At 37.2% G+C, this 23,956-nt stretch overlaps 3 protein-coding genes, 1 long non-coding RNA gene and 1 pseudogene across 5 annotated transcripts; 4 read left to right on the plus strand and 1 right to left on the minus strand.

Annotated features, from left to right (window-relative positions):
- Positions 1-685: 685 nt before the first annotated feature.
- Positions 686-4,535, minus strand: LOC133718461 (DEAD-box ATP-dependent RNA helicase 18). Its single transcript, XM_062145311.1, has 11 exons — positions 4,200-4,535; positions 3,873-4,109; positions 3,482-3,742; positions 3,303-3,382; positions 3,088-3,193; positions 2,886-2,999; positions 2,704-2,802; positions 2,516-2,605; positions 2,041-2,147; positions 1,789-1,932; positions 686-1,353 (listed from the first exon to the last, which is right to left on the minus strand). The coding sequence occupies exons 1-11, from the start codon at positions 4,467-4,469 to the stop codon at positions 1,083-1,085; spliced, it is 1,779 nt and encodes a 592-aa protein (XP_062001295.1). The 5' UTR covers positions 4,470-4,535; the 3' UTR covers positions 686-1,082.
- An 853-nt stretch (positions 4,536-5,388) lies between these two features.
- LOC133718463 (uncharacterized) lies at positions 5,389-9,929 on the plus strand. The gene is made up of 11 exons (XM_062145314.1): positions 5,389-5,933; positions 6,262-6,304; positions 6,670-6,723; positions 7,213-7,276; positions 7,499-7,555; positions 7,730-7,836; positions 7,928-7,966; positions 8,413-8,501; positions 8,616-8,694; positions 9,331-9,378; positions 9,523-9,929. The coding sequence occupies exons 1-11, from the start codon at positions 5,758-5,760 to the stop codon at positions 9,601-9,603; spliced, it is 837 nt and encodes a 278-aa protein (XP_062001298.1). The 5' UTR covers positions 5,389-5,757; the 3' UTR covers positions 9,604-9,929.
- Positions 9,930-12,385: 2,456 nt separating this feature from the next.
- On the plus strand, positions 12,386-15,682 carry LOC133718462 (protein trichome birefringence-like 33). 2 transcript variants are annotated; one of them, XM_062145313.1, is made up of 6 exons: positions 12,386-12,979; positions 13,040-13,246; positions 14,080-14,257; positions 14,357-14,556; positions 14,670-14,828; positions 15,017-15,682. In XM_062145313.1, the coding sequence occupies exons 1-6, from the start codon at positions 12,726-12,728 to the stop codon at positions 15,354-15,356; spliced, it is 1,338 nt and encodes a 445-aa protein (XP_062001297.1). In that variant the 5' UTR covers positions 12,386-12,725; the 3' UTR covers positions 15,357-15,682. The 2 variants fall into 2 exon arrangements, with proteins under 2 accessions (XP_062001297.1, XP_062001296.1); XM_062145312.1 differs by having other exon boundaries at positions 12,393-12,927; positions 13,027-13,246.
- Positions 15,683-16,064: 382 nt separating this feature from the next.
- Positions 16,065-18,008, plus strand: LOC133716910 (protein trichome birefringence-like 33; annotated as a pseudogene).
- A 4,581-nt stretch (positions 18,009-22,589) lies between these two features.
- LOC133718058 (uncharacterized) lies at positions 22,590-23,625 on the plus strand. Its single transcript, XR_009850081.1, has 2 exons — positions 22,590-22,848; positions 22,929-23,625. It is a non-coding gene; the product is annotated as an uncharacterized LOC133718058 (long non-coding RNA).
- Positions 23,626-23,956: the final 331 nt, after the last annotated feature.

A 23,956-nucleotide genomic window follows, 5' to 3' on the forward strand; every position in this document is an offset into this window, starting at 1 on the left:
AAAGCTTAAAACTTTACTGTTTCCCCAGTTTTGGGCATCAGTAAATGATTTGGATCTTCATTTTACATAAAATCATGGGTTATTATCACAAATGGTACCTGAACTATATCTCAATCTTATCGATGGTACCTAAACTTCAATTTTGATCACAACCAGTACCCGAACTTTTCGATTTCATTTTAAATGGTACCTAAGGCCACATTCGGTCACTATTCCGGCCAAAAAAGCCAAATCTAAAATATAAAAAAATTTAAAAAAAGTTCAAGGCAAGTCTATTACCAAAAAAATCATCACTATATATGATTGCAACCCTTGAAATCATCAAAGATCATCACTATGATTGCCTTTACATGCCATTTTTAGTTGGAATAGTGACTGGAGGTGGCTCTAGGTACCATTTAAAATGAAATCGAAAAGTTCAGGTACTGGTTGTGATCAAAATTGAAGTTCAGGTACCATCGATAAAATTGAGGTATAGTTCAGGTACCATTTGTGATAATAACCCTAAAATCATCCACTGAATCGGAGCTTAACTGCTCCAAAAAGTCCATGAAATCTTGGTGTGGTTTGTTTTCATCATTTATTTTTACTTGACAGTGAAGGCAGTAAGAGGAAAGTAAATACAAAGATACTTGGAAAACTACCGTGTCAAGAGGAAAGTAAATACAAAGGTAAGAGTACAGTAGGAGCACAAAAATGTATAGCACTGTTTCATTGACGGAAAACTATCAACTGTTGACACATGTGTATTCTCTGTTTTTGCTTCGAAAATTGTGACAAGACCAAATCTATTTCGAAGAGTACAAATTAAACTAAATAGGAAACAGGTGTTGAAATTTCGTCTCATATACAGACCCTCAACCATAACTAGAACTCTGGCAGGAGCAGAAGCTCATTGAATCTATCACCTAGGAAGTTGCCTCCCACATTTTTGTTGCATCTGTGTGTTATCTCTCCCAAAAAAGCTTGGTGATGGCTGCATCCGTAAAAATACAAGTCCCAATCCATGGCTAAATTCTTTTCTTTCACTTCACTAATGCCTGGATTCCCAAAATCACATTCTGTAGAATATGACTTCAACTTCATAGTAAGTCCTCAGTTCCTGTCAACTTGGCAAACTCAGTTTCATCGATAGTCCCCTTTTTCAGCTTTTTCAGCAGGCGATATTCTCTAGTCAACTCATCTGCATCTTCAACCGTCTGCGCAGCACGTCTTTGTTTAGCTGTTTTCTTCTTCATCTCATTAGCTTTAGCACTTGGGTTTTTTTTGGTTTTTTCAGGTTTAGGTTCTTGCTTTTTTGCCTCTTTCTTTGCTAGCAGATTCTTCCTTCTTTGCTTCTCACGAGATTTGTCCCTATATTTTCAACTTTTTCTTTAGCAATGGCTGATTATGGAAAATGTGCAATCTATTTCTTTTTCAGAGTATGTACAAAGCAAGCATGAAAGTAAGTAATACTGCATGTCAAAACAAACCACTGTTCATTCTAACATGAACAAATTTGGGAGCAATAGGTCCTACAAGAAACACTAATCATTTTCATTTACCCTTTGATTAATTTTCAGTTGTGATTGATAATACAAGTTTATTCAGTTCAATTTCAGTAAAAAAAGCACACGTTTTACCAGACATGTATTACCCAGCCTTAAAAAATATCCAAAAGGTCAAACCTATTTATGAATGATTGAAGAAAGAAAGACATGGTGTCCTTTTAAACTAAGAGGATTAAAATTTATTTCATTAGCACCTCAAGTTCCATCCAAACTGTAAAAGATAGGAGAGAGTTCTTACTTATATTTGATCTCCTCCAAGTTGATGTCTGCAACAGGGGTGAAACCCTCCGTGGAAAGTGTGTTGTGCTTTACCTCAGGCATTGCAGGGAGCTGTAGTAGTCCAAATCCCATGCCCAACTTCCCAATTTCAAGTTCTTTCCACCTGCATCAAAAAACTCAAATCAGAAATGGAAAAATGTTTATTCCAAAGTGTATTACCTTTTGTTTTGGGTGGGCAGCCTGAAGTATAACACAATGTGCATATAGTCACCTGAAAATGTAGGAGCAGTGGTGTTCTTTATATGCACGGATGTAAGAAACAAAAGCCCTCATGCCCTTTTCCATGATATCACGGTCTTTTTTTGCAGCAGATCGTATCTGAAGCAAAATTTTAAGACGATGTCAGTTCAATTACTCAACTCAAACAATACAGATAAGGAACAGATATTTTGGACCATATACTTCAAAACAGGGGAGACCACCACAAAACTAAGCTCCATAATTGCAAGACAACAGCATGATCAATAATATATGATAATCTCAATATACTGCTTTAGTGTATAGAGTTAAGAACCCAATATAAAACCCATGCTAGCATATTCACCCAAAATTGTCAATCAACATTCAATGAGCACAATGAAACCTTTCTAACAGGTGCAAACAAGTGATAAATCATGTAAATTCCTTTTCTTTTCTTTCTTTTTCCAGTGTAAAAGACAGTAAAAGGTACCATAAATGACACTTACCTGAGGAACAACATCAGCGACATCATCCGGACATATCCTTTCTTGAAGAGGAACTCTTCTTATCCGCAGGAATTCCACATAAGCTTCCTCCTACGATAGTCCAAATCCAATAAGCACCTCATATATGGTAAACAACAACCAAAAGCCAAAGAGTCAAAACAGAGCTGTATAAAGTGCTACAACTAAACCTTTGGTAACAGGAAAACAATTGCACTTCCTTGTCTACCCATACGTGCTGTTCTGCCTACTCTATGCACGAAAACATTTGGATCTTGAGGTGTATCATACTGCAAACCAAGAAACAGGTAAGTACACTATTTAGATCCGAAAATGGAGGTGCTCATCTAGGTGCAATTTGTTAACAAGCTACCTGCACTATACAGTCAACACCCGGAATGTCAAGTCCACGGGCTGCAACATCAGTGCATAGAAGGATGCCACTTGAGAGAGATGTAAATGAGGCTAGAGCTTTGTCCCTTGCGGTCTAGAACGTAATAGAACAAAGAATGATGAGTTAATGAAACACTGATTTTGAAACAGTGTCCAAGTCTGTAGGTCAGCCATGTTTTTACCTGTTTCATCTTCCCATGGAGAGCAATCAGATTGAAATCCTTCAACGGAGCAAGGCATGGAAGAACAACTCCCCAGTAGTCAACACAAGCACAAGTCATGAAGTACCTAGAGAAAGAGAGAGAAAAAGAAATCACTTTCCAAGTAGAACACTTTCACCTCTAAATGAGTTGATCCCTCCAGTAGCATTAACACATACTAATTTGGTGTCACTTACACTATGGTCTTGTGAGACTTATTCTTAACAAGGATATCCACAAGCTGCGACGGCTTCTTGTCTGCCTCACACTCCATATACTGTAACAGAGCAAGGGCATTAAAAGCAAAACAAATATACTAACAAGGAAATGAGACATTAGTAACACATTTTTCTTGAAATTAAGTTAAAGAGCATGCCTCAATGGCAAGGCCAGAAGGTGTTTTGGACGACGCAGATTGCTGTGACAACGCTGAATCCTTATTTGATTTTGATTCCGCCCGTACTTCAACCCTCACAGGATTCCTCAACCCCGCCCTGGCCAGCTCTTCAACTGCCTCAGTCTGTGTAGCTGAAAAAAGACCAGTTCTTCGAAGCTTTGGCACGCGAGATATAATATCAGTCAGCTGCTTTTGGAATCCCATATCCAACAGCCTATCTGCCTCATCTAAGATCAAAATCTGCAACAGTATAAATCTCACCCTATCAGCCTAAAGTCCTAAACTAACTATAACTCCACTCAAATCACACTAAACACAATGCCAATCAATTCAATCAAAATTCCACATAATTTCGGCTACAAATGCACACCTCAAAGTTGCGCAAATCCAAGCTATCCATGCGTTCCATAATGTCATACAATCTACCTGGTGTGCCAATCAGCAAATTGGCTCCCTCCTCCTGTATTAGCTTCATGTCTGCTTTCACTTGCCCTCCCCCAACCAAAAGCACACACTTGAAATTCGGCAATGTCGAAATGAAGGGCTTCGCCACGTTGTAAATTTGCGACGACAGCTCTCTCGTCGGAGATATAATCATCCCCATAACCTAACGCAACACACAGAAAAGCTTCAATCTTTGAATTTTGAACACTGTGAAAGGTTAAAGAAAGATAAGAGCTTTGAGTTTGAATCAGACCTGGTGAGGTTTGGGGTTGGTGGAAGCGCGGCGGAGGATCTCTACGAGTGGGACGACGAAGGCGAGGGTTTTGCCGGAGCCGGTGGCGGCGTCGACGGCGACGTCCTTGAAGCTGCATAGCAAGGGGATTGTGGCGGCTTGAACAGGAGTGCAGAAGTCGAAGCCGCCTTCGGTTAGGGCTTGGAGGACAGATTCGGAGAGTGGAGGCTTCAGGTCGGAGAAGCGCGTGTTGCTTAACGCGCTGTTGGGGTAGGGCGAGGCGGTGTCCATTAGTGGCTTTGCTGTTTTCTTCGCGCCGTCTGGGATGTTCAGGTAATCGGGTTTTTCTAGGGGTTTATCAGTTTTCTACTAAACGACATGCCGTTTGTAAACCGAGTCCAGCCGAGCCGAGTGATCAATCACCAAAACTCGACTCAGCTTGATTAAACACGGGTGATTTGGGTCATTAAAATAAGAGTTAATTACATATAAGTGCATCTTTGAATGTTTTTTTAGCTATAAGGCTACCAACTAATTTTTTCCCTCATAAGGCCACTAAATTCAAAATTGTGTTATATTTTGGATATAAAAATCAACATATTTACATAAATGCCACTAGAGTAAAAAGTCAACAATCATTATCTCTCTTCTCTCCGGCGAGGTCTCCGGTCAACTCCGGTGAGTCTCCGGTCAAAAAAACTACTATCACCAGCAACAAAAGCTACTATCACTAGCAACAAAAACTACTGTCACAAACAAAAGCTACGCTGGTGAGATTTCCAACGAGGTCACAAAAGCTACTGTCACCAGCAACAAAAGCTATTGTCACCGACACAAAAAGATACTCTCACTAGCAACAAATGGCTACTGTCACCATCACCAGCAACAAAAGCTACTCTCACCATCACCAAAAGCTACTATCAAGCAAAAAAAAACTATACTAACTAACATAAAACCTACTCTCACAAAAACCAAAAGCTTTTACCAAGTAGGAACAAAACTACTATCGCTAACACCAAAAGCTACTCTTGTGAGATAATAGTGTAAATATATTATAATTTATGAACCGAATATATAAGGTTTGTTCATAAGATCTACGATCCAAATGTATGAATTCAAGTTAAACTAATTTTTCATTTTTACGAACATGAGATTGTAAGTTTCATTTTTCATTTCGGTAAGTCGTGGCCTATTGGTTAGCTTGTTTAACTAACACCATGAAGGTCATGAGTTTAAATCTCACACACATCACGATCGGGTGAGAGTTACATTGTTGTCGAGAATCTAAAAAAAAAGATTTCATTCTCTATATGAAATTTAATATTGAGTTCAAACTCGGTCCAAAACTGAAGACGAGCTTAACTCAAGCCGTATCGAGCCATACTCCTAGTCGTCCTAGAACGACACGCCATGTGTGCATTGAAACGGGCCTTGCCGAATGTCGGTTTTGACACTCCCAGTCTCTCCCCAACACACGGACCACTTCATTTCCAGTCCATACCCAGCATGCATCTCTGCAACAAAAACTAGACAACACTGATGAGATTTTAATCCACCGGTGTGAGCTTGGTGGCCAAGTATGGTGTTCCGAGGCGATTATCTAAAATGGGTTGTAGTCGCCTTGACGATTCTGCACCCGGTTGACCCGCTCTCTGCCAACTGCCATTTCAGTTTTGTTGACGATTACAAGCTCTACGACTTCAGTTTGGATACTCCCATGCCCTTGTACCCTCACGGAGTTCGAAGCGAAGATGGGTACTCTCCCTTCTAATTCTGCAATTATTTTTATTCTTGTTTCGGTTTCTATTTTGAGGCTCTTGAAATTTTGATTGGCAATGCATTTTTATGTTCCGATTTATTTACCTATAATTCAGTTTAGTTTTGGGAAGCCTACAACAGTGATAGTTATATCACTTATATGGAAACATTATGATTTAACGGAGTTATGAACAGGAGTGCTGTTTTAGTCATATACAGTAAAGGCAAAATGTGTTGTGTAGTGGTATTCTGATACACTTTGGTGAATGCCGTCGGCTTCTAATATAAATGAGCCTTTTGTTTTCCTTGGCTTTCACCACTGCAGGTTCTACAAGGTCGTAGGAAATAAGACTGTGATCTGGTTTCAGGTTCGCTCTATCAGGTCACACCTTTGTTTTTCAACTGATCTTTCTTTCTTATGACCACAATCATGTTGTTAAGATGCATTTAAGTATAACTTCTTACTCGTAAAGTAAAAGTGAATGATATGGTCTGTTGTTTTGGATTACTGAACATGAACCATTGTCCTTCATCATTACGAGGTTAAAAAGAGACTCAAGATACTGTAGACTGTAGAGTGAAGTTCAAACATTATGACTAGGTCCATCCATTGTTCTTATGCTGAACAGAGATTAATGTTTAACTATGGTCTTTATACAAGCAGTTATAGGCTTTATTTTTTATTGCAACTAGATTCATTATTGAGTTTCTCTTCTTTGATTGTGTGGACCAGCTTTGCGATGGAATGATTTTCAATCACGACCCACCTAGATGTGTTGATTGCTCGGTAGATTTCTCAACTTCCATGCTATTACTCTGTCTATTTTAATAGAGAAGGCAATTATATTGTTGTAATTTGAAATGCTTGCAATTATTTACTTGGTGGGAATATTATTTCCTCATATTTTGACCTGTAATGGAGTTGTTTGTGCTCTCTAACTCATGCTAGCTAAAAGAACTAGAGGCCAAGTTATTTCTAAGAGGTAAAATCTAAAACTAGCATAACAGGGTGGGCGATTGAGAAGAATAGATACTAATGTTAATCATGTTATTGTTATAGCATCAAGCGCCTAAAGCATATAAGACTTTAATAGACGATTAGTTTGAATTGACCTGGATAGTTATATTCATATAGAAACCCTTGATCGGGGTTGCATTTAGGTTGGGTAGCCTGTTGTTCCAATTTCACTTATAAGGAAAAAGATAGTAGTTTTACATGCATCACAAATTTCTATAAAATATCTTGTTCATTTGATTATCTTATTGAGCATTGCAGGATTGTGGTGGCCCATCACACTGTGGCATGGGTTGTAGTGCTCTTGTAGCAAAAAACACAGGAGGTATATATTGTCTAAGGTTTCATATCATTAATGTTGTATCCACTATGTTTATAAAGGAATGCTAACCCCTTATGGAGACTCTAACTGTGCTGGCCCTGCTGCTCCCTTTTTAATTTCTAACAAAGCAGCATCATGACTGGCCTTTCTTATCTAGTTTGGACCACAACTATTCTATGTTAGAATTCTGTATTTTCCTCTAAATGAATTCTGTTGTGACTACAGGTTATGATGTTTGCACTAACATTGGGCGTGCCTCGAGCATGGACATTAACATAATTGGTGAATTTTCATCTATTTATTTTCTCAGTACCTTCCTAAGATTCCAAATTGATCAACAGTCATTACTGTAACTCAAACATGGCATTGCACAAGATATGTCTGGATATGCATGCTTTTTGTCCTTCATGAATAATTCCAGAAGATTAATCATTTTCTTGTTGTCCCAATATGCAGATAAGAACAATCCTCACATTGGTGTCATTGTTAAGATGTCAAGTAATGGCCTAAATGAAAATTGTTCACTCTCTGTGTCTGTAATTTGTGATCCTTATGGATTTCAGGCAAGACTTTGTACCCAATAATGTCTGTAGGTTGAAAAAATTTCTTACATGCCTGGTTCATGGTCTAGTTTCTAATCTTTTTATTTTGCAGGGACCATATTCGTTGGAGAAAACAGGGACATGTAACTATGTAAGTGCCTCAATGCTTATTGTTTAATATTATATAAGATTGGGTTAAATACCAATTTGGTGACAAAAGCAATGCCAGATCCTGCATGTGTGTTGGGACTTCGACTGGTGTGCAAAATCTATGGCCATAACTAATGCACAGCGATCTTTTCTATTAGTTGACTGTTTAAGGCTTGTGGTTATTGATTTATCTTAAGATTAATTGAAGTAAATGTATGTCATGAGTTGTCCATGAGAGTAAGGAAATATTCTCCATATTCCATGAACTTTACACCATGTATCTCCAGCAGGCGCTGAAAGGCTTGTGATTTATGAAAGCAATAGTGTTTTATAGTGATAGTGTATTTCAAAATGTTTGTGTCATGAAGCATTGAAACTTTGGAAATGTGTAGTGATTGTATGCATGATTCATATAGTTTTCATCTCATAATCTTCTCTATCTGACAGGGTACAGTGCTGAAGCATCCTTCTGGCTGTGCCAAGATTGTACATGTTAGTGGCAAAGGATGGGGCTGGTTTGCCACCTTTCTAATAATGTAAGAGTCACTTATTTTCTGGCAAGTTGCTACCTTAGAAATGATATTTTTTATGCTTGATTCTTAGAGTTCTTTTTTGCCATCTTTATTGACTTATAATTCAATTAATTTCAGAGTCTTGTGCCTTTTTGGAGTGTATCTGTTGGCTGGTGCAGTTTATCGATATTACAGTCTTGGAGTTCGTGGAATAGATGTATGTCTTCTAACTCCATTGATCTGCTTCTTCCATGCAGCCAGCAGATGGTTTAATTATACTTGATATATATCTGGAATTGTTTTATGCATACCTTCATTTTTTATTTTTTATTTTGAAAAAATGCATCCCTTCATTTATTTGCTGTTAATTGTCATGAGATGGAGTTTGAGTTTTCTTATAATCCATGCGAGGGAGAACTGATTATGTCAATGAGTCAAGTAAAATGGTGATCACAGATTAGGCATAGTTAACATGATGGTGTTTGATACCAGTAAATAAGCCATGACAGGATATGTTGATGGAAAGAGAATCAAACCATATTATCCTTAGGGCCTGTGTTTAGGGTTTGGGGTTTAGGGCTTTGAGCCACATATGCTCATCTCATGCTGGGTTCAAACTGTACAACTATTATCTTACTTTTAGCAAATATGAGATGCAGCGTACTGCTTAGCAAATTATGATTTCCTGTCTATCATCTTTTCAGTCAGATTCCAAAACTGATTATGACATGTTACATCACGTTGCAGTAGAGGAAATTATACTCATTACTTTTAGTCTGGGAAAGCATCCATCATTTTGGTTGGTGTAAACCATTATCATTAAATTCTGATGTGTTGTTCCTCTTTGTTTCAGATTATACCAAATCTGGACTTTTGGACTGGCTTACCTCATCAAGCACAGGTATTCTATTATGTAAACTGTTTTATCTTGCTCTTTGTTCTGTACTTCATTGCTGTCTCACGGATATAAACTCCTAAGCAATTAGTGTGCCTTTCTCAAGCGTTCTAGTTTAACGACTGACCACTTCTTTCCTTTTGATTCCAGAGTGTGTCTGCTTCTTTATTGCACAAATTTAGGGGATCTTCTCAAGGTTATCGAAGCTCCTATTCTCCTGTCAACTTCTGAGCGAGCTTTAAGATTTTGTTCTAGGTTAAGCTAGTGAAGTTCATTTTATCTGTACTTCGACATCAACATTCAGCGAACAAGAGAAAATTGTTATGCACACAACGGCCTAGTCAAAGCTACCACATAAGCTTTACAGCACCATAATGTAAAAGGTGCTCTTGCCATCTCACTTAAGTGTTCGGCTTTCTCTTTTTTCTTTTTTCTCCTGAAGGAGAGACCTCATCAATGGGGTGGAATAGGTGCTCATTTTCAATGTATTGTTTACACACAGATTTTGATATCATAGATGAAATTGAGTAATGAAAACTTTAAGATTTTGAGAATCATGCAGTATCTTGGTTGGTTACATGTTTTGCATTGTATGACTAGAACTTGAGTGTGGAGCGAGCATATTTTCTTCTTTGTCTTATTTATTGTTGGTTAGTATTCAGCTTATTGCTGTTTTTTGAATTGATGGAATCTGATTCACATGTTTAGAAAGATGAAGATACTGGAGAGCGAGCTCTAGGTTCATAGTGGACATTCTAGATTTATGTTTTCACCAAATTTTGATTGGATTTTGGACTAATGTACCAAAACCATAATCTGGATACCTTGATATGTATCTTTCATCCAATTATGTGGCTGGGTGTTGTCACAGCTGAGCAGTTAGGTTAGGGTGGTGATTTAGTGGGGGAGGGTGTTTGATTGTATTCTAGTAGGAACATATGCACATGCATGTAGATGAATGCTTCAGCGAGATCTCCTGGATTGGCTGGAACAGTTGTGGTTTGGTATATACAGAAAAAAGTTCCTATTAGAGTGCCTGTTAGTATAGTGTGATTTTGGATATCCTAACTAGCATTAAATGCCTCTGGGTTATAAAAGCATAATTCACTGGTTCCTATAGACAGGTTATATTTTCTTTCTTCATTCTATTTTTCAAAATGAAACAATAATGAATTGAAACTATACAAGGCTTACCTGATCTGCAAGTATTTTATTACTGATTGGGATGTTGCTGGCGAACCACATTGTGGAGGTTCATTGAAAAGCATCAGCAAGCAGCACTGCTGGTTAGGTGTCAGAAGGTATAAGATCATGAGTGATGATTCCTTGCCCGAACTGTTAGATGAATGAAGTACATGCATCCTCATCTTGTCTGCCTCATTGTGATTATCTGATTTTGAATACTCTGCACTCTCTGGCTCTTCAATCTCAGGTATGTAATATTACATTGTCAACTTTTATAATGTGTCTTATGAAGATTACAGAAACTTTTCTTTTCTTTTTCTCAGCTTTTGCTGGGGGAGGGGTTGTTAATGGTGGAGAACATTAATGTTTCTTTTTTGGCCAGTGGGAAAGAATACTAATGTTTAAGAGTAATTATTGTGAGCTTTTCTGGCATGAAGATGGTCCAACTTCATAATTTTGTGTCAAGCCATGCATTTGTTTTTCACCTAGCAATAATACTATGAAATTGTTTTTGCTGTGATCTTATATCTGTGGTGAGATATAGGTCTTGGTGTGGTTAGTGTTAAACATTTAATCTAGAGCTCAAACTTTGGAGCCAGAGAATATCCAGACATGTGAGTCACCACAATCTCTGCTCACACATCTGAGCTGTTGAACCAATGCTTTGAGCTCTAGATTTGACCGTTTGCTTGTTATAATTCACTGTGGTTCGACCATTAGTATCTGGGATTGCATGTAATAAGTTATTCTTTCTGGTGTAAACCCACTTTGAGCTCAGGATCTATCACGCTCTCACAGTCTCACCCCTATCCTAATAGCACTTGAATGAGAGAGTTCTTGTGGTAGAGTTGATGGATGAGTAGAGGAACTTGGTGCTCCCCTAAATTATGTGGTTAATTTCCCTAAATTATTGTAGTTATTGAAGCATCTAACAAGGATTAAATTATTATTTAGTTGGACAATAATGGATTTGTCAAGTGAATTTGGTTGTTGGGTCACTATTGTTTGTTCTGATTGTCAGCTAAGCACATCTGCGTCATTGTTGTATACTTGTATTGTTGTGCTTGGCAGCTTGGGTAATTATCGGTCAATGCCAACTACTATGAGGCTGAGATGTTACCCAATTTTTTACCAACCTTTACCTAAACTAAACCGCCTCTATGATTATATATCATATACTTAATCTTTGCTTCATCTCTCACTTCTTTCCCTTTCCCTTTTGTTGGTGTCATGATAAGGAAGTGCAGACTGAGAATGATTTGCAATGCTTCACTTACCTTAGAAGCCAAGCCACATTTATAGCCCTTCCCCATTCTCATGTATCATTATCACTCACTTTTCACTACCCACTTCTTAGAAAAAAAAAAAAGTTACTTTTTGGACCAAACATGGTAGTTGGATAGATGAATGTCCAAACACAAAAGAGCCTGAGCTCGATGCAACTGAAGCGAAATTTTACCAACAATCTGCTTTCAATCTTCCTCAGATTTCATCAATTTCCTCATATGTTCGAAACAATTCATTTTTGCATATAACCTTCAAATTTGATCATGAGATTTTCGAATGAGAGAAACGTTGCAAGCATTTTTGGAATTTGATTATGATATAAAAGAACCTTAAAAAATTGGAAGAAAAAAAAATTTCTTAGCAAAGTTATGTGAGATATAACCAGTAAAATATGTGTAATTATTTAGGTCGTGATGTATTTAAATCGGGGTAGAATATGTGTAATGGTTTAGGTCGTGACGTTTTGAATCGGGTTAGAAACGATCCGTTCCAAAAATAATCATAGGGTCGCGGATCTGAAAATTTCAACTAAAGCATTGGTATCACCTTGAGATTATTTTTCTTCAAAGACAAATTATACAATAACTTAAATTACAAGGAAAAAAAAAAGCCTAAGAAACTTTCTCAAGAGGGTAATGATCGTCTTCGTCTTCCTCAAAAACCCAGCTAAAGTTTCACGCTTGGTCGCTTGCCACCAACATTAGTTTAATGTTTAATCAACTTTTATCAAAGACCCTCTAAAGTTTTCCATATAATAATCTCCTTCCCAAATAGTTGTTCCATTCATTCCACACATATAAGACCATGATGCTCAAATTTTGAGCTTCATAAACCCCATACAAATTAAGCTCACATTCATACAAATAAAATTCTATTTCTACATGCACAAAATGAAGTCACCCCCATTCTCTTCCTCTTCTTCCTTCTCCGTTTTGCGTAAAGCTCGCCTCTCTCCCTACCTCTTCACCCTCCTCGCCTTCATTCTCTTCGTCGCCGTCCTCTACGGCGAGGACCTCATGTGCATTTTCAGCCGGCAACTCGAACCCGCCGCCGCCTTCTCCGACCATCTCGTCGTCAAACCCGGTGAGTCAACTCACCGAGTTCAGCTGAAGATTTTCCGACCCCAGAAACAGCGGTTTCAGTGGTTCAACTGACTTGGGTTGTTTTGTTTTGTGGGCCTAGGGAAGATCAAGAGGCAGAAGCTGCCGTTCTCCATCGGGAAGACTGATCCGGAGTGCGACATCTTCACCGGAAGATGGGTTTGGGACGAGTCGAATCGGCCGCTTTACGAGGAATCGGAGTGTCCCTACATCCAGCCACAGCTGACTTGCCAAGAACACGGACGGCCGGATAAGGACTACCAGAAATGGCGGTGGCAGCCGGACGGCTGTGATCTTCCCAGGTCAGTAGTAAAGCGTTTTCTAGATCTCAGAGATTAGCCAAATCCAAACGCGTTTAATGTAGAAACGCATTTTTAAGAAAGTCGGAGTCTTTTTGGGTTAAAGACTCGGACTTTCCTGTTGTTTCTTCACACCGACAAAACCAAAGACTAGAGATTTGTTGGGTTCCTGTGTTAGTGTCTTCCTTGGTTCATAAAACGACAGCGTTTTGGCTTTGTCGTTAACATGCCAGAGCGGTTTTTGCAACCCGGACCGGCTGGGAGGCCGGCCTGCAAGTCGTGGGTAGGGGGACACGTGTCCTTTTTGCACGATCTCTTCTAGTTCAAGTCAAATATGTGAGCTGCATTTTATGTTCTGGAAGAGAGTTGATGATCCTATTTTACATCTGTCCTTGTGCGGGACAAATTATAAAAGAGCCCCTTCAAATATTTGATTTTATGTTTTGTGCCCATAATTTTTGGGATTTTCGTATGGGTCCATACTACATGTGCATTTTGGCATTAGGGATTTTGGTATAACATATGGGGTCCTTGACATACATGATGTATATAGTTAATATAAGTAGTTACGTATGAATATAATTCGGACATTTTGATTTGAAACTATGTGTAATTGTCTGTGTATAATACGCTCATGTTCTGATTACAAATTTCGTGTTTTTCCACTCTTTAGAAGGTTTATGAAAAACACATGGGATTATTTTTGGAATTTTTTTTTTTATCTAGTAGTAATGTAGTATAATACAAGTGTAATGTGCAAATTTACTATCTAGGATGTTTGATTCTTATGTTCAAATAACTCTTCATATGTTAAAAGCTTGTACCAAATTTTACAGCTTCAATGCTACTTTAATGCTGGAGACTCTACGAGGGAAGCGGATGATGTTTGTGGGAGATTCTCTGAACAGGGGTCAGTATGTTTCTATGATTTGTCTTCTCCACTCCCTTATTCCCGATGAAGCCAAATCCATGGAAACCTTCGACTCAGATTCACGAACTGTTTTCACAGCCAAGGTGACATTTCACTGGATTTTTATTTTCTGCTTACTAATTACTGGTCATATGTACATTCACATCGATCTTACTTGATTGATTTTTCATCACAAACTTCAGGATTACAATGCCACAATTGAGTTCTATTGGGCGCCATTTCTTCTTGAGTCGAACTCGGATAATGCTGTCAACCATAGGATATCGGATAGGCTTGTCAGGAAAGGGTCCATGAATTACCATGGCAAACACTGGAAGGGGGTTGATGTATTGGTGTTCAATACCTATCTGTGGTGGATGACCGGCCAGAAATTTAAGATCTTGTATATTCTTTACTCCTTCCTATCAAATTATTAAGAAATAATAATATTAAGGAAATTCGTAAACTATCTCTATAATCAACAAATGTCTAATAGCTTGAGTTTTATTTTTCCAGGCAAGGGTCTTTCGAAGATGAGGTGAAAGATATTGTGGAGGTGCCAACCGCGGAGGCTTATCGTATGGCAATGAAAAGTATGCTAAGATGGGTGCGGAGGAACATGGACCGCAATAAGACAAGGGTCTTTTTCACCAGCATGTCACCTTCCCATGGAAAGTGAGTCAAATTACCATGATTTTTTTAACCTCTATATTTATTCTCATTCTTGCAAGTGCATACACATAGTTTGCCAAGTTGTGGTGATCACTTGGTAAATTCAATGTAAAGTAAATTTTCTTAGAATGGAAAGTTGTAGTTGAAGTTTGTACAAAGGTGGAGGCCTAATATTTGAAGTGCTTTGGCAGGAGTATTGACTGGGGAGGTGAACCAAACGGGAACTGTTACAATCAAACTAGTTTGATCGAAGATCCTAACTATTGGGGTTCAGATTCCCGGAAAAATATAATGGAGGTAATAGGAGAAGAATTCAGGAAGTCAAAGGTGCCCATTTCATTCCTCAACATCACCCAGCTCTCGAGTTATCGCAAAGATGCACACACGTCAATCTACAAGAAGCAGTGGAGTCCATTGACTCCAGAGCAATTAGCAAACCCTGTTAGCTATGCAGATTGTGTTCATTGGTGTTTGCCTGGTCTGCAGGATACTTGGAATGAGCTTCTCTTTGCCAAAATGTTCTATCCTTGATCCTTGTAAAAGAAAAGAAAGGAGAAAAAAGAAAAAGGAAACATTGCAATAGAATGGTTAAAATTAACCATAAAACATGTGATTGGGAAGACAAAGAGAAGCTGTGTAAATTTGATAGTGATTTTCATGGGAAAAAAAGGTGGGGAATGGCCATAGGAGGAAACTGATTGATGTATTTTGACGATCGTATATGAAATGAAATTTTTTGCTAAATGTGATTAAGGCCTTTGAAGTTCTTTTGTGATTCTTGTGAAGATGACCTCTGAACTTTGCACATCATCATCCATCAGACAGTACCCTCATAAGAATTTTCTTTTCTGTTTCAACCTAATCTGGTAGTTTATTTAGTGATTGCACAAATAGAAAGTTTGGTACTAATTTGACTAGAAATTTTCCTAAATGAAAATCGAACAAACATCAAGATCAAAGTCGAATATTAATTCAACATCTATGAAAATTGAAAAGTATCGGGTCGGTTGTCCTCTCCACATCCAATTACAAATCAAGTCCTTCAAATTCAGTCGTAAATTCATCGGAAAACAACATTTCAGTCATAAACCTTAAACCCCAGGATAACCTCTTCCCAGTCGTTACATTTCATGCAAAATATGAAGCCACCACCACTATTGTCTTCTTCTCCTCCTCTTTCACTGTTCACCTTTCTCACTCTCATTCTCTTCTTGTTCTTGGCCATACCGTCAGGACCTTATGTACAACTTCACCCCACAGCTCCAACTCGGCCCCGGCAGCTTCAACCTCCGTGGACTCATCAGCACAACGTACTGGTGATTGATCAGTACTACTCAAACCAAATAATTCCACCTAGTCAAATTTTTTTTCTTTCATGAAAGTGACATACAAACGAGAATTGTTAGGGCTGTCACTCGGTCAGTTCTAATCGGTTATAGGTATTACGTTAAACTGAGTTGGGTTTTTTGTGTGTTTTGGGGTTAGATAGGATCAGGAGGGAGAAGCCTCCATTGGCTAAGACTAGGGAGGAGCCTCCATTGGCTAAGAAGACTATGGAGGAAGAAGGGTGTGACATTTCCAAAGGTTTGGGACGAGTTGACTCGGCTGCATTACCAAGAATCGGAGTGTCCGTACATTCAGCCACAGTTGACTTGCCGAGAACATGGACGGCCGGACAAGGACTACCAGAAATGGAGATGGCAGCCTTACGGCTGTGATCTTCCCAGGTCAGTTTACCATCCATGCATGACGCCTTATTCTGTAGTTTCATTCATATAACTCTGTCTAATTTATTTCAAAAAAAAAAAAAAAAATCACACACACACACTATGTCTAATTTTATTTGGGCGGACGAAGTTTGGCCCAAAAAGTTAAACTCAATCCAAACAAGAATCCTTACGCTTCAAAATGATTGGGCCGGTTTTTTAGTTTCGTCGGTGTGGGTAGCTTATGGTACAAGACAGTTTCAATAAAAATGGGCCTTGGAATAGCAAATGTGTGTTTGTGCTAACATGCTAATTCTTATGAACACATATTTTAATATCGGCCGCAACTTAGGCTTCTTAAACATAGAACATAGTTACTTGACCAAAAAAAAAAAAAACATAGAACATAGCTATTAGAAGGTGTTAAAGTTTGGGGAACTGAAAGATTTTGAAGGGTTTTTTGGTTCTATTTTACTGTTTCTTATTGTTACATAAAAAGATATATAAAAGGATTAGATAAAAATGTTATTGGTTGTAGACAAATTAAGGGATGGAATATTCTTACGGAATTATGGCATTTTTCCTAGCACTCGCATATAATCTAACAAAAATGAAAAAATTGCAATTCTTTACCAAAGCCTGTGGAATTATGATCTTGATGCTGGATTAATTGGGTAACATGAGAGCAATATTAACCTTGTCACAATTTTTTTTACACAGATTCAATGCCTCTTTGATGCTTAAGACTCTACAAGGGAAACGGATGATGTTCGTTAGAGACTCTCTAAACCGGGGTCAGTATGTTTCCATGGTTTGTCTTCTCCACTCACTCATCCCCGACGATGCCAAGTCCATGGAAACTTTCGACTCACGAAATGTTTTCACAGCCAAGGTCACATTTCATGTACTTTCAGTTTACTTCATGTCAAGGGTGTACATTCATAGTTTATTAAGTTCTCAGTTTTCTTAATTTCTTCCTAATGTTTATAGGATTACAATGCAACGATTGAGTTCTACTGGCCGGGCAACATTTCTGCTTGAATCAAACTCAGGCAATGCTCTCCACCATAGGGTATCCCATAGGATTGCAAGGAAAGGATCAATCAATAAGCATGGAAAACATTGGAAGAATGTTGATATGTTGGTGTTTAACACTTACATATGGTGGATGACCAGTTCGAAGTTTATAATTTTCTATATATATACATTCTAACTTTCTCATACTAAACGATATATCCAAATTTCTTTTCTCTATTTAATTACCCATTCCTCCTACTATATACATGACTTACTAACAAAATTCTCAGGCTAGGATCCTTTGATGATGAGGTGAAAAATATTGCGGAGGTGCCAATCACAGAGGCTTATCGTATGGCCATGAAAAGTTTAATAAGATGGGTGGAGATTGGAGAAGAATACAGATCCTAAGAAGAGAAGGCTATTTTTCACTAGCATGCCACCTCTCCATGGAAAGTGACATATTATCCCTACATAGATTTGGGCAAAAAGCCTTGCTGTTATCACCAACAAATGGTACCAGAGAAGGTGGAGATGGACTCCAACTTGCATGAGGTGACATCCTAGCTCAACATAGTTCTGATACCACTTTGTCGGAAATAACTAATTCCTTGTGAATAATTAGCGCTATGTCATATAAATGCCCCGTTTGGATGGCAGGAAATCATGGTATGGAATGAGAATTAATTTCATTTTCCATTCAGACGTGTCGTTTGGTTGTAATTAAATATTGGAAATGAAATAAAAAATAAGATTTGACTGGAAATTGACTCCCTCATAAAGCCTGAATAGAATTACCTAGTCAGGGGTGGTATTCTATTTCCATTTCCCACTGTCAAAGGCAAAATTACATTAATTATCCCTCTAAAAATTTATATTCCCCACCAATATTCCTTATAAATTGATGTACTTTAATTAGTAAGAGGGCAATATTGAAAATTATAATTTCATATTTCATTCTTATGACTTACCAAACACTACAATAGAAATGAAAAACTAATTCCAAAATTTAATTTCTAGTAATATTCCAAACACTCACATGGAAATACCAAAACATATTCCATTCCATATCCGTCTGGAAAGGAAAATAAATCATTTTCCAATTTTGACATTCCTGCGAACCAAATGGGGAGGTGCCTAGTGTAATCATATTATATAGGGAAGTGTTGACTCGTAATCACATTTTTTTTTCTAATTGAAGTTCTTATAAAAAAAAAAAAACAAAATTAAGTTACTAAAGACAAAAAATTAAGTTATAAAAAATACTTAGAGAGTAAATTATAAAATGAAGAATATGAATTTAATTCCCATATTATATATTATATATTATTTTGTTAGCTTTTTGATGTGAAAATTAGCCCTTTGTAAACACGTGCAACTTGTATGTTGAGCTATACCACCCAATGAAGATTTCTGGATGTTACCTCTAAAGTGAAAACTTTACCGTGAATTTGAATGTGTGATTACATCCCACAACGAAAGTTTTATTTTATTTTTATTTTTTTTGAATAAAGGGCTGGTGCGGCTGCCCTCAAGGCTTGATTAATGAAACTGGCGAATACAATGGGGGAATATTGAGCCTAAACCCCTGATTACAATAGGCACCTAGAGAACATCCTGAAATAATATCATGACTCTCTACTAAACAATTGTATTCAATTACGCACCAACTAGCAAAGAGCGCTCTACAGACGACTCTATTTGCTTTACAGCGGTGACACAACAGAAAGATAACTCGATCTGCAACTCGATTACAGCATAGCATAATTTCCATACTCACAGCTTTCCCATCATGTTGCCACTGGAAAATACATCCAATGACACTAAGTTTCACCCTGCCACTAGGAAACAACGACCATTTGACCAAGCAAAGAACTCACCGCCTACCTAGAGCAGACATATTACTGCCACTAAGAGGTTGCGACCATTTGCCAACGCAAGGAACTCGCCACCAACTTAGAGCAGACCAGGCACACAGAGTGCACATACCGGGACCAAGCCCACAGACTCCTAAGTGGCTCTCCATTATAACTTTTAGCTATCTCGCTCCTAAATATAGAGAGCGAGATGAGGCTCTCTATAATTTAAAACATTTTTTTTAAGTTATTTTATGTAATTTATAAAAACATTTAAACTCTTTAATCATCATTTAAAAAATAATATAAATTCAAAATTAGCTAAAATATATAGCATTGATACAGACGTATTTCTAAAGTTGCTAGCCAAAATGACTTTCTAGCTATTTTAGCTAAAATTTAACTAAAAAATGGCTAGCATTATTAAAGATGCTCTAATAAGAGAGGCATTCAGCAAACCAAAGGTGCCAATTACACTTCTGAACATCACCAAACTCTCAGGCTATCGCAGAGACGCACACACGTCAATATACAAGAAGCAATGGAGTCCAGGGCAGTTGGCAAACCCTACTAGCTATACAGATTGTGTATTGGTGCTTGCCTGGCCTTCATGATACTTGGAATGAGCTTCTTGCAAAATTTTTCTATCCTTGATTGATTCTACTAAAAAATGGTGTGTGCGTAGCTAGGGTAAGGAAATTTGTTATTGTCTTATAGTTGAAATATTATATATATGAAAATTCTGTTCGATGTTGAAGATTGATTGCTTGGGTTGTGATATATAGTGGCAAAGATGCGTACACTACCATCCATATTATATTCAAATTTCATTTAAAACTAAATCTCTACTAGCTAGGCTGCTAGGGTTCCTTCACCTTGCTCTATGTCCACTTGCAATAGTAGTTGCGCGTCACAAATGATATCCATTTCGGATTTGTCTAAGAGTTTGAATATCTATAAATAACTAATTTTTTTGTCGAATTTTAATTTTTAAGCAACATCTAAACTAGTTTTAATTTTTGAAATTTAAACTGATACTCTATACTTTCTTTCATATTTTGTTAATATGAATTAGCTGATATATTTACAAATACCAATATTTAGAAATTTGGTTAAGAGTGACTCATTATTTCCCCGTTTAGATATTGTTCTCAGGCCAATCGATTCCTTGTCCCTTTTATGCATTTTTTCACTCCTTCTAATTACTATAACAAGTAAACAAATGAACTAGTAGATCTACTAGTTAATAATCTAATAAGGAAAATAATTTTCTTTTATAAATAATACATAACAAATTGAATTGATCTGTAAAGAAGAATGACTCATTATAAGTAAGGAGCTAAACATGGTTAGTCGTTCGATCTGTTATTAGTTATTACAAGCATTAGTTCGTAAGCTCATGGTCATCTTGAAAACTCAGTCGATGTTGTTTACTAATAAATTTTTGAAAATGGCAGCTAGTGATCACAACTGATGAGAAATCTCGGTACCCTTTGGACCTTAGAAGTCGACGGTGGGTTCAAGAAATTTCAGCAATGAATTATACAAGTTTTTTGTTTGGTCTAGTCAAATCAAACTCTTAGGTCGACACGTACAGACTAATGGATGGCTTTGATTTCATTCTCTTGCAAAACGAGTGAGGGATCACACATTAATATTTTTGCATCCATTTGCCAACTTGCTTAATCAAGTTGCAGATGGATAGAACCATCCTAGCTTGTTGCACACAGCAACATATAGTACACGAGGAAGAAGATAGAATATAAAAGGAGGTAGCTAGCTCAATTTTTTGCAACTTGTTCATTATATTGTTTCCCAATATCACTTATCAAAGTCAAGTTGCAATCTTTGCAGCTAGCTTAGCTGGTTTAGCCATGTTTGATTCGATCAATCGCCAAAATCAAATCACTGTTTGTACAAATAATAATATAATATTCAAACATGGGGTGGTAAGGGGGTTTCTATTTTTGTATCTATTTTTTCTTTATTAACATTGGGGTGGTAAGGAGGTTTCTTTACCAAAAAAAAAATATATATAATATTCAAACACTGCGTTCACGCGCTTCCATGGAAAAATTCCAATATAGCTAGCTAGTTCGTTTTAATTATTATTTTTCTTTTGTAAATTACAAGTTTGAAATTGAAATGTTCTCTTCTGTTTTATACAATCTTCAAAGAAAATTGCAAATTGCAAAAGCTAGACAACTCTGCCGGACTGACTGCATCCGCATGGTAGCTAGCTAACATATTTAACACACGAAAATCAAGTACAAAGGGCACCAAATACTACCCAAATTATATAGAATAATAATAGAGCTACGCAACAGTTGTTCTTAAATGATATCACATGATACTATAGATAATAGTTGATGTACATGCATTCATGCACATATCATGTCAAATATTGATAACTATTTGATTTCCTTCATGAACAAGGTTTATTAAAGGATAAAAAGAGAAGAAAACTGAAAGGACGAGAGCACTATATATTTTGTGCTTAACTAATCAACGGGAAGACAATCAATTGTTTCCAAAAATTATATGTTATGTTTTTACAAAATTATGTGTTAAAATGTCTAAAAACTTCTCTAAAGTGTTGTACAAAGGTTGAAAGTTCGAAAATATGCACTACAATTAGACGATATGAGCAAAATTCCGCCTCTCAATCTTCATTATTGCCTCATCGGACTAAAGTACGTGATTGATCTAAAGTCCGATAATACTAGTTCTTCCTTTCTTAGGTTTAGTTTGGGATTGCTGTGCTGTGAGCGGAAACATTTTCAAATTTGCTGTGAGAGCAAGCACTTCTGATTTTGCTGTGACAAGAAGCAGCTGAGTGTTTGGTAAACTGTTTTTGAAAGTGTTGTGAAAACGAAAAGCAATTTCAGAATGTTTGGTAAACAATGAGTAAAAAGTGCTTTGATGACTTATAATTACTAAAAAAGACATAAATGTTGAAAATACCCAAATAAATACCACTAAATAAAAAAATTTATGTTCATCTAATTCTTCTTATATTTTCTATTGATTTTTCCTTTTGTTTTTTTGGAGTGCATTTTTCTATTGATTTTTCCTTTTGGTTTTTTTTTTTGGAGTGCATTTGGGACTAGCCCAAAGAAACAACGAATTACCAAAAATAAAATAAAAAATCAAATCAAATAAGCTTAGAAACAAGAAGTCAAGAATTGAACAATAAACAAAAACATAAGAAGACCATTATCTCTCCTCATCCACAACGATCAGGGCAGAAGGAAGAAAAGCCACATAGTCAATTTCATCTTTATCTTGTTGATTAATTTTCCTTGTGATCTACCTTTCCACTCCGTTTCTTCGCTCAATTTCATTTACCCATATTCGTTTCCCCTTTTTTTTTTCACTCTCTCTCTCTTCACTCTCATGAATTCTGCATATATGCTTTGTTTTGGGTTTTGAAATTTAACCATGGTGAGATGCTGTGATGATCGATTATGTCGAGTTTGTTCCCAAATGGGAAGGGGATTTTGAGTCGGCTTTTAATCTTGCAGGTGCCATTATGAGTTTCTTTTCTGGGAATTTTGAGATTGTTTTCTGGGTTTCAATTTGATGTTGATGAGCTCTTGAGATATGGAGATGGGTCTGACTATCTGAGTCTACTTTGCTGATTGATTTTGAGAGTTTGGGATTATGGGTCAGATGTTTTACCTCTTCAAAATTGGGGGATGTTGCTCTCTTGAATTTTAGTGAAGAGGAAGAGGGAAGAGGCGGAGGTGCTGTAGATGAGGCTGTCGAGATCTTTGCAGAGGGAAGAGTGCGAGAGAGAAGGATGTAAAAGTGAGAAAAGCATGAGGACAATTCGGATATTCATCAAAATTTCATTTAATCTTCCGCGTCCAGAGTTGATTCTCGCAAAAGCTACAAATTGTAGCTTCTTCAATTCGGTGGTTGGGAGAAGCGCTTCGGGTCAGAAGTTGATTCTCCATGGTTTACCAAACACCACCAAACAATATCAGAAGCGCTTTTGAGATCAAAAGCAGTTTCAAAATCAATCCCAAACTAAGCCTTAGTTTCTTGCTTTTGACTTGACAAATCTTACTTCAATATTAGAGAGATTCTTACGTAGGGCAAACATACCACATGACTGGTAGGGCTGCTCAATTAGTGAACATACAATAGGATGTTTTGGGTATTTTATTTTAATAAATAATGATAAATTCGGAATACACTTAAAAAAATTTAAATTTTAATTAGACTGCTCCACCGCTACGTAGTATATTTGCCCCATGTAATAATTTCTCCCAATATTGGAAATTATTCTATGCACCGACGATGCAAGTGACCCAACCATTATAAAATAATCTCAACCCTTGATATTTATTATCAACTTTATTTTTAATAAACAAAAAGTGTATTTAATGCAATCTAACCATTTATTTATGTTGGTGCAAGTGCACGGCGGTGCTCTGAATAATCTTTCTATCAATATATGTGCATATTCAAGCCACATTAATTCATTGATGATGATCATCGCCTCTTCTATCTTTAACACTGCACAGTGTCGGTGTCCGTGCGAATC

The sequence above is a fragment of the Rosa rugosa genome, chromosome 6, assembly GCF_958449725.1.
Source record: "Rosa rugosa chromosome 6, drRosRugo1.1, whole genome shotgun sequence".
Taxonomy (NCBI): Eukaryota; Viridiplantae; Streptophyta; class Magnoliopsida; order Rosales; family Rosaceae; genus Rosa; species Rosa rugosa.